The sequence below is a fragment of the Bubalus bubalis genome, chromosome 23 (assembly GCF_019923935.1).
Source record: "Bubalus bubalis isolate 160015118507 breed Murrah chromosome 23, NDDB_SH_1, whole genome shotgun sequence".
Lineage (NCBI taxonomy): Eukaryota > Metazoa > Chordata > Mammalia > Artiodactyla > Bovidae > Bubalus > Bubalus bubalis.
The window spans coordinates 43,771,103-43,786,256 of NC_059179.1; the positions used below are offsets into that span (position 1 = coordinate 43,771,103).

General features: G+C 52.4%; 1 protein-coding gene across 3 annotated transcripts in view; it reads right to left on the minus strand.

The window, feature by feature from the left end:
• Positions 1-724: 724 nt before the first annotated feature.
• The window catches only part of CHST15 (carbohydrate sulfotransferase 15), a 79,335-nt gene continuing 64,905 nt past the window's right edge, over positions 725-15,154 (minus strand). For all 3 annotated transcript variants that reach the window (XM_025274179.3, XM_044935340.2, XM_006080416.4), the window contains exons 6-8: positions 9,876-10,032; positions 3,583-3,730; positions 725-1,660 (exon numbers count right to left, since the gene is read on the minus strand). In XM_025274179.3, coding sequence (XP_025129964.1) covers positions 1,470-1,660; positions 3,583-3,730; positions 9,876-10,032 — 496 coding nt within the window. In that variant the 3' untranslated portion in view covers positions 725-1,469. The remainder of the gene's footprint in view (positions 1,661-3,582; positions 3,731-9,875; positions 10,033-15,154) is intronic.

Genomic DNA, 15,154 nt, shown 5'->3' on the forward strand with positions numbered 1-15,154 from the left:
GACCCGGGCTCCTCCACAGCAGAAACAGCCCGGCCGTGCCCGGGCGAGCCCGCCGCGCGCCTTCGAGTGGACAGAGCATCCCACCTCCGACGGCAGTAGGGATGGGACAGCTGAGTGAATCCTCAGCCCCACGAGTGGCGGCTGCCCGTGGAGGCGTTTGCACTTTCTTGACTGGTGGTGTGCCTGGCACCTTGACCTGGAGACCTCTGACTCGCAGAAGCTTCCACTGACAACCGTGTGCAGAGTTTAGCTGCGGGTCCCGCCTGGGGGCTTGTGTGCAAGGACGGTGTTCAATCTTTCCCATCACCTCCAAGAAACAGCAAGACCGTCAGTGCATCTGACAGCAAACCGAGCTGCCAAGTGGCCCAGAAAGTTCTGTCAAGGATCTGCTCCTGGCTTTCTCGTATGGAATCCCAGCACAGCTCGTCCGGCCCAGGCAGAGCTCACATGTCTATTTCTGGATCCGAAATGGGCATTCTGCAGTTCGCTGGGTGAGGAAGGCCCTCTGGCCACGTACGGAGGAGAAGGTGGTAACAAGCTCACCAGAGAGGAAGGCAGAGCAGTGGAGCCTGTCACCCCCAGAACTAAAACCTCCCAATGAGGGCAGCTCTCTGAGGCCCTTGGGGGCACAGCCGGGACCAAGGTGCACAGATTTTTCCATCGATTCCTTCAAGGTGTTCAGTCTGGCATTAACAGCCACCATTTCCCTTCTGATTTTAAACTGAATTTATATCTCCAGTTAGAAATTGAAAAAAAAAAAAAAACTCTTGAGAAAACATCTATGTGGACAGAAAAAGAGAGCTCCAGCCAGTGAAATGCAGAAAGTGGTTTGTTTTAAATACATTCGCTTTCTTTTTAAACATAAGTAAAGTCCACGAGGACAGAAGGGGAAGAGGTCCGAGACAGGAATGTGCTACCCAAAATTGACTTGTGTCTTTTCTCTCGTAAATAGTGAAGTTGATGGGGTTTATATCTGAAGAGACAGAAGGACTGACTTTGGAGTAAAAGGCGAAAAAAAAAAAAAAAATCAAAGAGCCTCCATTCTCCGCCATCCTGAGGTTTAGTGACCTGAACAGAGGATTGTGAAACTGAATGTGTAGTGTGTATCCTGGCCCTCCCTGGGGTGGGGCCTCCAGTGGATCTCGGAATCATCAAAGCCCAGACTCCACACCCAGCACCCTCCTGCACCCCACCCAGCGCCTGCCTGCCTCGTCCCGGAGCCTGGACACTCTCAGAGCAGAAGGGGACCCCTTTCCAAGTGGAATTTCCAACAGCCTCCATCCAAGGCTTGGCGATGGGTCCTTGCTGGGCTGCGTGACGTCACAAAGGATTCGGAACCGGGTTCCACAAACACGGGCCCAGGGAGGGGGGGTCTCCTCCAGGCTCTGAGTGCAAGGGTTCCCCAAGAGAGACCTTCAGACCATGGAAGTCACGGAAACCGCGGCCCTGCCGGTGCCAGGAAGCCGGTTTCACGTCTTCCTCCACAGGAAGGCCTCGTTGGTGAGGACCTGCGCCAGCTGGGCGTTGAAAGGCCCGTAGAAGTCCCGCAGAAGCCTCTGGGTGACCGGCCACATGGGCCCCAGATCCCGGTCCTCGGGACGCCGCGTGTTGGATGCTGGGCTCTTGGTCATCAAGGCCTCTTGCTTCTCACTTAAGGGTCCTAGAACGCAAAGGAAAGAGCCTGTGAGGCAAGTGAGGGGCATAAGAAACCCTAATGAGAGAATCCAGGCCATGCTTCCTGGGAAGACAGGAGGTTCCTGTAAGAATGTGTATGGAGATTCAGATTCTTTGGCTGGATTCATTTCGGAGTTGCTGAGGGAAAGTGAAAAGTGAAAGTGAAGTCACTCAGTCGTGTCCGACTCTTTGTGACCCCGTGGACTGTAGCCTACCAGGCTTGTCTGTCCATTGGATTTTCCAGGCAAGGGTACTGGAGTGGGTTGCCATTGCCTTCTCCAGGGGATCTTCCTGACCCAGGGATCGAACCCAAGTCTCCTGCGTTGTAGGCAGATGCCTTCTACGTGGTCTGGTGTGTTCGCCACCCTGGAAGCACAGCTGGGTCTCTGGGCACAGCCTCACCTCCTGGTTTCACTTCCAAAGCCCCGTAAAGAGGAGCCGGCCTGTGCCTGGAGAGCTGTGGCCTGCCACACGCGGCCTCCGCACGGAGATGCTCTGCAACCGGCCACTCGAATTCTGCCTCCATTTCCACTCCAGGCCGCTGCAGAGGGCCTCGTGTGGGGCCGTATTTCTCCCCGTGTGTCCTGCTGTGCAGTCACCACAGGGGGAGGGGTGGGGGCCACCCGTGCCCAGGGACCCCCCACTGGCTGAACCTCCACCTACAGCAGGGGTGTCCATGGGGGGAGGCCCAAGAACAAACCAGCAGGTGCTGCCTCCCAAGAGTGCTGCCTCTACCCCTAGCCCTCAGGACCTGAAGCCTCTCGCTGGCTTAACCTCCAGGATCTCCACTCAGCTCTATGCCCCAGGGCTCTTAGGGTCAGGCTGAAGTCCTGAGTCCATGCACAAAAAACTACACCCAGTGTCCCTGGGTTACGTGAAAGGGAAGGAACGGATTGGCCTTTGCCATTGTCTATCTTAGGGACCAAAGACGAGTCACTGAAATGTGCCAGAGTCTGCAGGTGGCCCAGTCAAAGGAAAAACAGTTCCAGGCCTTAAAAGGAAAAGGTAATCACACTCGACCGCATTACCAGGTCTCCGCGAGAAGGAGACAGGAATCAAATGACAAAAGGGCCCTGAGTCCCAGCGGCGGGCAAATGGATCTCAGGAAATATTCAACTGACAAAACTCCCAGGCAAGCTCATCAGATAGGGCTGCGGGGGCGTCTGGGTGGCTGTGGGGGAGAAACATGCAGGCCAGCCCAGCCTCTTAAGGGGTCCTGGGTGCTGCCCACCGGGGACCACTCTGCACCCGCGTGCACGCCTCTACCAGCCGTCACTGGGGCCAGCGAGTTAGCCTGCCGCCACAAAGTGCCACCAGGGACTCGAGGGGACAGTCTCCTCTGGGTGGGAACAGGGTCCCTCACCCTGGAGGCCCAGGAGCCCAAACCTGGCCACGTGGCTCTGCCTCCAGGGGTCCCAGCAAAGCAGGGACAACCGATGACCTGCCCATCCCCTCCTCCAGGCCCTGTGGCCTCTGCAAGACAGTTCCAGCAGTCAGGACGCCCTGTCCATCCTCATGGCGCAGCTCACACCACTCCTTCCTAGATCCCTTCAGCAGCTGGGACCCCCAAGTCACATGTAAGGATTTCACGTGTATGAGGACACTAAATCACTCCTCGCCCATGTCACCCTGTCAGTCACTCGGTGATTCAAGCCTTGCTTCCTCCTCTCCTTCCACTGGACCATAAGCATCCAGATGAGTGGCTGTCTCTTCCTCCCCGGAGACCCCCTCCCCACACTGCGCACAAGGCCCCATCTGGAGCTGGTGCTTCACCAACAGGCGCTAATCTGTGGCTCTCCCAGCCCAGGCCCACCCTGCCCAGGCTCACGGAGTCTGCCTGGGACCCAGCAGGTCGGTGTCCATGGAACTCGCGCCCTGCTCTGTGGGTGTCTGGCTCAAGATTCATACCAAGGCTGAGGAACTGGAAGACCCTGTGCATGGTGTCCTTGACGTTGGAGGCGTGGTCTTCCAGGCGGAGGATGAGGAACTGCTCCTTGTTAAAGACGGTGAGCCAGTCTAGAAGGTACACGGCGTACAGCCCAACCTGGAGCCTCACCTAGAACCAAGCAAGAAGGCGGGCGTTAGTTCAGGGGTAATTCCTCCAAAACCGTAGATGCTTTTCTATATGCACTACACATTATAAACCAACAGCGAGAGGAATCCCAGCAAACAACTACCTTCAGAAGCTGGAAATTTTATGTGGACGGAAATGCTGGACTGGATGAAGCATAGCTGGAATCAAGATTGTTGGGAGAAATATCAATAACCTCAGATATGCAGATGACACCACCCTTAAGGCAGAAAGTGAAGAACTAAAGAGCCTCTTGAGGAAAGTGAAAGAGGAAAATGAAAAAGTTGGATTAAAGCTCAACATTCAGAAAACTAAGATCATGGCATCTGGTCCCATCACTTCATGGCAAATAGATGGGGAAACAATGGAAACAGTGAGAGACTTTATTTTGGGGGGCTCTAAAATCACTGCCGATGGTGACTGCAGCCATGATATTAAAAGATGCTTGCTCCTTGGAAAAAAGCTATGACCAATCTAGACAGCATATTAAAAAGCAGAGACATTACTTTACCAACAAAGGTCCGTCTAGTCAAGGCTATGGTTTTTCCAGTAGACTGTATGGATGTGAGAGCTGGACTATAAAGAAAGCTGAGTATCGAAGAATTGATGCTTTTGAACTGTGGTGTTGAAGAAGGCTCTTGAGAGTCCCTTGGACTGCAAGGAGATCCAACCAGTCCAACCTAAAGATCAGTCCTGAGTGTTCATTGGAAGGACTGATGCTAAAGCTGAAACTCCAATACTTTGGACATCTGATGCAAAGAACTGACTCATTTGAAAAGACCCTGCTTCTGGGAAAGACTGAATGCAAGAGGAGAAGGGGACGACAGAGGACAAGAGGTTGGATGGCATCACCGACTCAATGGACGTGAGTTTGAGTAAGCTCCAGGAGTTGGCAATGGACAGGGAAGCCTGGCGTGTTGAAGACCATGTGGGGTTGCAAAGAGTCGGACATGACTGAGTGACTGAACTGAACTGTTTTTTTAAGTCTTTATTGAATTTGTTACAATACCGCTTCTGTTTTTACATTTTGGCCAAGAGACATGTGGGATCTTAGCTCTGTGACCAGGGACTGAACCTCCACCCTCTGCATTGGAAGGCGAAGTCTTAACCACTGGACTACCAGGGATGTCCCCAGAAGTTGGATTTTAAACACCACTCGTGCTTGCTGCCCTGTGCAGGCCTTTGTGTCCCATGCACAAAGGATTCCCACACTCAGGGTCTCATTTCATCCTTAGAACCACGCTGTAGGTATCTTCACGACATAGAGAGGACCTGGGTGAAGGGAGAGGCCAAGGTTACATCCACCAATGGCGTGGAATTCCTTTACACAGGACCCAGCTGCCTTTGCTTCTATACCCAGCACGCAACAGCCATGAGAAACACCTGCAAATGCCCAGCAACCAGCCACAAGAGGAGCCGCCAAATGCCAGGCGCCACATGGAGGTCTATGACCTTCAATGTGTGTGCACATCCCAGTCTGAGCAGCGTTGTACGAAGCCCTTCCTGTCCACCTGCACTTCGGGGTCCTTGTCCTTCTCCTATGCCTTCTCCCATGCCAAACTGCAAACGTGTGTGGTGAAGCGTTAACCTGACCCACAGAGATGTCTGGCCTTGGTCCTTGACTCCTGGGAGGCTACCTAAAGCCACCTGGGAAGTCCTGCCTGATGAGAGTATCTTGCTTGCCAGGAGAGCGGGGGGGTGGGTCTGGCCACTGGACAGTCTAACAGCATGACTTAGGATGGGGGCTTTGGGCCTCGCAGGACCAGTCTGACCTCCAAGAGGAACTGGACGGGTAAAGGTCAGCCAGGCGGGCAGTGTGTGATGGAGCCTCGGGAAGCGCTGCGGACACCAAAGGCTTGGGTGGGCGTCCCCGGCCGGCAGTGTGCTGCGTGTGCCGTCACACGTGCTTCTCCTGGCTGACTTCAACCTGCGTCCCTTCCCTGCAGTAAACCGTAACCACGAGTGTAACAGCCAACCGTGTGCTCTGGGATTCCTTCCAGTGAATTACTGAACATGATGGTACTTTGGGGGACTTCCCCCAGTTTGCAAATAGTGTCAGAAGGGAGAGTGGTCTTGGGGACTGCTTGCTCTGACTTCACAGTTGGCTTTACAAAGCTCCGGAAAAACAGTGAATCCTTCCCCTTCTGCTCTGAGGTTCCCCCCTTTCTCCAGCACTCCCATCCGTGCCCCCACTCAGGGACCCCGCTCTGTGTCCGGCCTCTGGTTGTGCCTCGTCTCTTTGTTTGGGCACGGTCCCAGCCCCCTGCCTGGTGCTCCCACCTCGAATCTCTGAGGGTAAGCTCCCCACACTGATGCCTGGCCTCACCTGGCTCTCCTTGTGTGCAAAGTCCTTGGCCTGGCTGGACCCCCAACCCACCCCCTCCCACGTGGAGCGCCTCCCAGTGCCCAATCCTGGTTCCTGACGCAGACTTTCAACTCCTACTTCTGCTCCCTCCCAGCTCGACCTTGACCTCCTTCCTCCAGGGCGGGGACCAGGATCCCAGTTGTCATCCCCTCATCCCGCATGAGGCCAAGCCCCCTGGCACTCCCACGCTGAATACCTTGACGACCATAAAACGGTGAAACCTTGACAAAATACGTACAGACACTAAGTGGCTTCATCTCTCGCTATTCTTTTTTTCCATTTCATTGTTCTTCTAATTGTGTGGGAGGTGGTGGAGGAAGAAAAACAACTGGAGGGGGGAAAGCTGTCTCCAGAATTCATTAGCTGCCTGCAGCCCTCAGGTTGCAGCTACCTCAGACACCAGCTCGTAAAAAGACCTTAAGTTGGGCCAGAAATAAAGAGAAAAGAGGCACATGCCAGCCTCAGAAATAAACACTGGTGTCGCCTCCAACACAGACAACCACTGTGAGCACGGCTTCTTGCTAAATCATCGAGAGCTTTCTGTTCTCAGTCTGTCTGTCCCTCCAAGGAGGACCAGCCTGACCAGGTTTATCTCTTCCAGAGAACCTGCCTTCGCTCCTGAGAACCTTCTAGAAGGTTCTAGAAGCTCCTGCCTTTGTGGCAGGACAGGGGTGTTTTAAAGTAGCTGCAGTGGTCCCTGGACCCGGCCACAGGGGACAGCATTTCCCTGGAAGTGCATCTGTGCCTTCATGGACAGAACCCCCCCGCACTGGGCCGGGCAGGCCTCCCGCAACTGAGTCTGTCTTCCCAAGAGGGCTGATCAGCAGCAGAGAGACCGTCCGGGGCAAGCAGGAAACAAACCTGAGAGGGCTCTGCAGGGGTAGAGGGGTGGGCAAGCCCTCCCGGTCTCCTGGACACTCCTGTCTCACTCCAAGCCCTCAGCCCCCACCCCCAGCCCCCTTACCAGTCAAGGGAAGTGCTGCTCACCTCGAATGACAGTTTCTGGTTCATGGAGCATCACTGCTAACAAACCTAAGCCAGGCTCACACCACCCCTCCCCTCATCTTTCCCCAGTACCAATCAGAGAATCAAAGTGGAATGGGGATAAAAAAGAGTCTTTAGGAGAAGTGCCCAGTACGTTTAAAATTTAAAAACATTAGAGCTGAGAGAGGCCTTTGAGGTTATCTGCTTCAGTTGGCTCTGGGTGGAAACACAAGAGGCCCAGGGAGGGCGAGGAGCCTGCCAGGGTCGGTTGGAGAACACCCACCAGAGCCTGGTCCCAAAGCTGGGCCCTCGCCCTGGGGACCTGTTCCCCCATCCCAGGTGGGGAAAGAGCTGACGAGTGCGGTGCAGGGTCTCCCCTGACAAGAGCACACGAACCCCTCTGCTCCTCATTAGGGATTTGGTTGGAACTCTCCACCCGGCTTCTCCACTAGTTTCACAGACTGCCCATTCACTCATTCATTCTGCAAATATTCTAGTGCAGTCTGCATGCCAGGTTACATGCTAAGCAACGGGGATGTGCTGCTATCTAACAGACATGGCCCCTGGCCACGTGGAGCTTGCAATCTGGTGGAGGTGGAGCTAAACCAGTGAAGAACAATTATCTGTAATGGCCAACTGTGGTCCAGGCTGTGGGGAAATGAAAGGCATGGAAAGAGAGCGAACTGAAGTCAAGATTAAAGCAAGACCCGAAGGATGAGGAGCACGTGCCAGGGAGGGGCGTGGGTAGGCTCTGGAACCAGGTGTCCCCAAGACGGGCACCCAAAACAACCCCTGGAGGGCTGCTGCACAGGCAGGTGGACCCGCCCCCCGCCCCCAAAGCTCCTGATTCTGGAGTCTGGGGCTCAACCTGAGAGTATGCGTTCCTGACAAGTCCCCAGGGATGCCGATACTCTTGGTCTTGGACCACACCTGTGAATCCCTGCTCTGAGGCAAGAGGACCCAGCAGGGGAGGGTGCAGCTGTAGAGCAGTGATGGAGAGGGAGATGGGGCGTGGGGAGCAGGAGGGCAGGCAGGCGGGACCGGCCCCCCGGGCTCAGGGGCCAGATTCTGTGTTGATCCTTTGTGTGCATCTTCCCTGCAAAACTATACACGCCAGCAGGGCGGCCTGGGATCCTACCTGCTCCTCTGTGCAGCCTGCTCTTAGGGGAGACACTGACTGGAACCGCCTTCCCTGGCCAGGCAAGATAGGAGCCACTTGCATGAGCTATCTTAACAACAGGTCAGGAACACGTGGTAAGGAATATGGAACTAACAAGCTACCACAAACCAGAATAATTCAGGAAGGGTCAAGAAAAGAAGAGATGCCAATCCATATGTTCTACCAACCTGCCAGAATCCTCCTCGCTGAAATCCATCTTGGCTGAGCCATGCACCCACCACCAGCTAGGATGGAGTCAGAGTGATTGGCCAGAGACAACCTGGAAACTAACCCCTTCACCACGAAACCTAAAACTTTGAGCCGCCTGGCAGAGCAGTTCTCCTGGGTTCCCTTACCCTGCTGCTCTCCACAGGGGCACCCCTTCCCAATAAAGTCTCTTGCTTTGTCTGCATATGTGTCTCCTTGGACAATTCATTTCCAAGTGTTAGACAAGAGCCCCCTTCCTGCAACGCTGTCAGATAAGATAGTCTAGACAACAAAGAAAAGGGAGTGAACCCTCTTGACTTCAAACCCCATCACACCTGGAGGTTCCCCGGCCTCCAGCTCAAGCAGATCTACCACGTGGCACACTCAGTGGAGCAAGCCTGTGGACCACACTCGGGGGCTGAAGGAGACTTATCACTGCGGCAAACCTGCTGAGAAGGCACTTGGGACAAGCCAGGGTGCTCTGCAGTATGAAAACATCCCTTAGCTACACCATGCTGAAGTCACCAGCAACAGCTTCTTTTGCATGGGAAGAAAAGGGGGGACAAGGAGATCAAACCAGTCAACCTGGAGGGAAATCAACCCTGAATATTCATTAGAAGAACTGATGCTGAAACTGAGGCGCCAATACTTTGGCCACCTGATGCAAAGAGCCGACTCAATGGAAAAGACCCTGATACTGGGAAAGATTGAAGGCAGGAAGAGAAGAGGGCATCAGAGGATGAGATGGTTGGATGGCATTACTGATGCAATGGACATGAACTTGGACAAACTTCGGGAGATGGTGAAGGATAGGGAGGCCTGAGGTGCTGCTGTCCATGGGGTAGCAGAGTTGGACACGACTGAGTGACTGAACAACAGCAGCAACAACAAGAAACATATAGCTATATTTCTGAAGGCAAACGAGAGCAAAAAAAGAGGGATCAATGGAAAAAAATTTTGCATTAAGACTCAGTCAGAGAAGCACTGAAAGTCACTGGTGGGTAATTTTTTAAACCAACAAAACAATCCAGCATTAGAGAGAACACTTTTAGGACAATCAGAGAGTTGGGTCCTCACGTCTGCCAGTCCTAATTGCAGGGTGTGTTTCCAAGCCTTGCTAAATAATAATCTTCCTAAATGCACCCTCTTTCTTTAGCGGGGGGGGGGGGGGGGCGGGGGGGAGGAGTGAGCATTGCAACTGAGCCATCAGCGAGGAAGAAAGCAGTGTGCCAGCTGAAAGGGCCCATCAGCTTTTATAGATTTTACATCCATGAATATTTGTTTGGCATTAGCCACCGCTCAAAGGCATGGGGAGAGGCATTTGCACATTAAAACGCTTCTCTGTTTAAATGCTAAAATCCCCATCCACAATGCCCTGGCACAATAACCGCGGAGCAGCCCTTCCGCATACGCACAGGCATGGCGTTGTTGAGGGTGTTGTTGTAGACGCAGGCGCGCAATGAATAATCCAGCATGCAATTTTCAAACAGCTGCAGAGCTTCTGTCACTTTTTCATGGAAGTCATCTGCAGATTTATTCGAACTTGCAAAGTAGAGATAGTCGGAGTACAACCTGTGAATAAAACAGATGGATCTTTTTACCCCCCAGGAATGTGAAATCGCACCATTTGCGTGACAATGGAAATCAACAAGCAATTATGTTACTTCGTTCGGTTCATTGAGACACCACAGCTCTCTTCTTCCCTAGCCCACAAGCTGCTTCCAACCGCCCCTGCCCCGGACAATCTCCCCACCCTTCACAGGTCCACCCATGCTCTCCTGGACGCAGGCACGGTCTACACTGGCCCCAGGCAAGCCCCCATTCATTTTTTCTGTGCTTTTCTTTCTTATGGTCCTTTCTAGGCACCTTGGGCCAAGGCGGTTTTCACAATGAGTGAACTTTGAAACAACACCAGATTACAAAGACTGTGCAAGAGCAGAGAGGCCATGAAAATTTTATGCCCCTTCCGGTTCCTATCTCCCCTGTTCGTGGCAACAATAACAGAACAGCTGTCACTGTGCCAGTATTACAATTCTGTGTGAGATTCCTAGCCCATTCCAGACTAGGAAAGTTAAAGCAAAATTATGAAATGCATCCTTCTAGGTTGATAGGAATCTATTTTTAACACAATGTAGAAACGTCTCCACCCCAGGTCTAATGGCATGCAGACACCAGTAGACCTCCACATGTGTCCATGCACATGGAGCTGTTCACCCAGATCCCACTGCATGCACACAGGAGCTGACAGTGTCTCTATGTAACCAAACTGTTCTCAGGTTCCTCTGGGCCTTCTTCCCAGCTCAGCCTTGACTCTTAAGACTTTCCTTGTCTGTCTCTGCATCCCCCAGTTTTAACAAGAATCCTGCCAGCTCGATTTAGCCATTTAGCCAGACTTTCCCCTTAACCCTGCTGTTTCTTCTTAGTTAGCTTCCCATCCGCCAACCCACGTCCTCCTGGGCTACAAATTCCCACCTTTTCTTGCTGTATCTGGAGTTGACCCCAGTCTCCTTCCCCTACTGCAAGATCCCACCTCAGTGGTCCCTACACCTATAGCCCTCAATAGTCGCCTTATCATTCTCTAACAGGAGTCAGAATAATGATACTTTCTTTCTTTTCCCACAAATCCTTTGCACCAGGGAGTCCTCTGGTGGCTCAGATGGTAAAGAATCTGCTTGCAATGTGGGAGATCTGGGTTCGATCCCTGGGTTGGGAAGATCCCCTGGAGGAGAACACGGCAACCAACTCCAGTATTCTTGCCTGGAGAATCCCATGAACAAGGAAGTCTGGCGGGCTACAGTCCATGGGGTCGCAGAGAGTCGGACATGACTGAGTGACTATGCTTTCACTTTCTCCAAATATATTTTACTGTACTTTAACACTACAGATAGATATTTCCTTTGATGATGGGATAATTCTTTTCTTATATCAAATAAACAAAAGAATGGGCTTCCCTGATGGCTCAGTGGTAAAGAATCCGCCTGCCAATGCAGGAGACACAGGTTCATTTCCTGGTCCGGGAAGATCCCAACATGCCATGGAGCAACTGGACCGTGCGCCACAGCTACTGAGCCTGTGCTCCAGAGCCTGGGAGCCGCATCTACTGAGCCCACGTGTTGCAGCTAGAGAAGCCTGCACACCCTGGAGCCCGAGCTCCGCAAGGAGAGAAGCCTCTGCAGTGAGAAGCCCGCACACCCCAGCTGGAGAGTAGCCCCCACCCGCCGTGATCAGAGAAAAGTCTGAGCAGCAACAAAGACCCAGCACAGCCAAAAATAAATAATAAAAGCAAAACAAAACAAGTTATAACACTATAATGAGCACACCTTTGTTTTAAAGTCCTCAGCCCCAATTCCCCTTGTGGCCTTAACTTTTGATCCCCAGCTCCTATACTCTAAGTCATGGTGGGAAGGATGGGTATAGTATTAAATTCATCTGTAAAATAGGAAAACTCCTTGTGCTTTCCTCATGACAAGGTAATCCATATAAACCTCAAGGGTGAGCCTCGTTATCAGTTTCTCATACATCCGTCCAGAAAATTTCAGTGCACCCTCAAGTATATATCTGCATATCTTATATTTTTTAAAAACACAGATGTATCAGGTTATATTGGATGGGATCAGATAATATATCTGTTCTTATGGCACTTCTCTAATTATTTAATTAGGGAGAATTTTGAACATTCATAAAAGTAGATAAGATAATATATACACTGCAGCCAAACACAAACAGATTCCACTGTTGTAAATTTTTTTTCTTTTTTCTTTTTTTTTGCAGTTCCACGCAGCTCAGTTTCTCGCCCAGGGTTTGAGCCTGGGCCACGACACTGAAAGCCCAGAAACCTAACCACTAGGTCACTGGGGAATGCCCCAGAAATTTTTTACTTTAATAGAATTTCCAAGTTGAGAGTTTTCTACATCTCTTTTCACCTCTTCTCCTTTTTCTGCTGGCAGAGAACTTAAGTCTTTACCCTTTTTTTTTTTTTTTTTTTTTAGTTTTGCAACACTTCCCCTTTTGTTTCTGTCTCGCCTTTTTCAAAACACACCTCCTGCCCCCCTCCCCGCCCTGCCCCATGCCGAACACCCTTCACACACACTCAGCCCGGGGCTGCCTGGAAACCAAGCAGATGCAAACTGGCTCCCTGCTAGGTGGTGGCATGCCTCTGTCCCTCTCGGCTCCATACTTTCTATTCTCCCAGCGTCTCCAACCCGGCTTCCCTCTTTCCAGTGAAGGACACAGTAGATCTTACTAGGGTCCCACAGGGCTGGGGGCTGTAGCTGTGCACCGCTGATTGCACCGAGGGCTTCCTTCTGGCTGTTGGCCACCCGCACCCCCCTGCAGAGACGGCAGTGCCCTGGGGGCACATGGAATGCACACACCCCTTCTCTGGCACCCCTCCCCACTCACTAGTGAAAAGAAAAGAAAATGAAGTCATTCAGTCGTGTCCGACTCTGCGACCCCATGGACTGTAGCCCATCAGGTTCCTCCGTCTGCTGGAGTGGGTAGCCATTTCCTTCTCCAGGGGATCTTCCCAACCCAGGGATCGAACCCAGGTCTCCCGCATTGTAGGCAGATGCTTTACCATCTGAGCCACCAGGGAATCCAAAGATTTCCTGACAACTAGAGCAGTTTCTCAGGGACTGATCGTCTTCTCCTCTGGCATTTGGTACAGTGCCTTCTGCATGGCCCTTTAGAAATCACCCATTGCCAATGTCCAGAGAGAACACCTAGGAGAAATAGTGAGGTATCTGGAATCTGCCCACAGATTGCCTAGAATCCATGCACACACACTGGAAGGAGAGTGCTTGTACGTCTCAGCCTTGTCAGCCACACCTCCAAAAGGACTTGCTTCAAGGCTAGTCCTGAGAGATGCTCAAGCACTGGCAAGTAGATCTTCACCCAGATCCGTGTCCAGCCATGTACACGACCCCGATGACACTGCGCCTGTCGATTACAAGTGGCCCCCACACCAGCTGTGTGGCTTTCCCTCTTCAAACACGGGACGTCCATCGAGACTGAGACATGGCACCCGTCACCGCAGGCTCAGTCGCAGCATAATCGAAGAGCTGATGGATAAATGCCCGAAATCAGATTTGCGTGCAGCTCAAAGTGCAGTTGGGCAGCACACACCTGGGCACCTTGTAGCAGCGAGTCTGTTGGAGGCCCCTCCAGGCTCATGCCGTTTCCTATGAGTGCTGCCAATTTACAGCTTTGCCCAGGAAAGATGCCGGGGGTGGGGGGGGGCGTAGTGACCGATGCCTCTGAGACTGTCATCAGAATCTGGACTTTAATAGGAAGCTCAAGTTTAGAGTCATTAGCAGGGCCTCCCACACAACCATCTAAATCGGTTGGTAGAACTGGAATGCTAACACATCGACTGCCACCTAAAATCCCAACCCTGGGCTCAGGCTTTCCACAGCGAGTTTATTTTGTGGTAATGACATTTCTTGTAGACGGGTGGCTCATAAATAAAACAAGAGTCTCTAAAACCTGGCTTAATTTTAAACACAAAGTAACTTCATGAAGAATCTGCTGACTCCATCCAATTCTTTAGAGATCCAGAAGTAACTCCAGCAGACAAACTGGGGCACGTCCTCAGGTCCGGCCGCGCCAGCCCAGCCCCGACCAAGTGAGAAGGCTGATTTTCATCTGCCTGGGGTGCAGTGAAATGAGCTCAGGGCCCCACCTGCTGTGAATCAGGTGGGCACCAGGCCAGGCCTACTTCCTCGGCAGGGTGAGGGGAGACTTCTCCTTCCCCTCAGTCCCCCAGGGACCCTGGATCTGCTCACAGGGTGGGCAGCGGGCTTCCCTGGAGCCCACACACATGCCAAGATGCGTGTCTGTACCAAGTCCTTCACACGCTATTTGAGCTGAGAACCTCCCTGCGCCCGTTTGGAGTCTACAGATGTCCTGAAAGATGCCCAACTCCTATCTGCGAATGGGATCTTATTTCAGGAATAAGGTCTCTGCAGATGTCATTATGGTGAAGACCTCCAGGTGAGAACGTCTCGGGCTTATGGTGGGCCCGAAATCCAAGGACTGGCGTCCCTGTAAGGGGAAAGGACATGGACACATGGGGAGGAGGCCACATGAAGACAGAGGCAGAAACTGAAGTGTTACCTACAAGATAAGGATGCCAGGACTGCAGAAGACACTGGAAGCTGGAAGACCAGTGGAACGAACCCTCCCTCAGAACCTCCAGGAGGAGCTAAACTCGCCACCACCACCTTAACTTCGACCTCTGGCCTCTAGAACAGTGAGAATAAATGTCTGTTTTTTCAAGCCAGCGCATTTGTGATGATTTGTTACAAGAGCCCTCCGAGAAACTAACATAGTCCTGAAACCAAATTCCTGAGGAGTCATTTCTGTCAGGACCTCTCTCACCCTGAGACCCTCGAAGAGTAACCTGCGTGTGCAGGAGGATGATGGCCGTGTGGCCAGCTCCTCCACAAAGAAATAAGAAGGAGGACGAGCAACACAAGACCCTTACTTCCCCAGAGGGCACTATCTGAGTACCCCTGAAGAATCAGGGGTAAGACTGTCTTGGATAAAAATACTATGATTTTCCCAGGTGGGCTTCCTAGGTGGTGCTAGTGGGTCAAGAATCTGTCTGCCAATGCAGGAGACACAGGAGTCAGACCTTGGGTCCATCCTTGGGTCCGAAGATCTCCTGGAGGAGGGCATGGCAACCTGCTCCAGT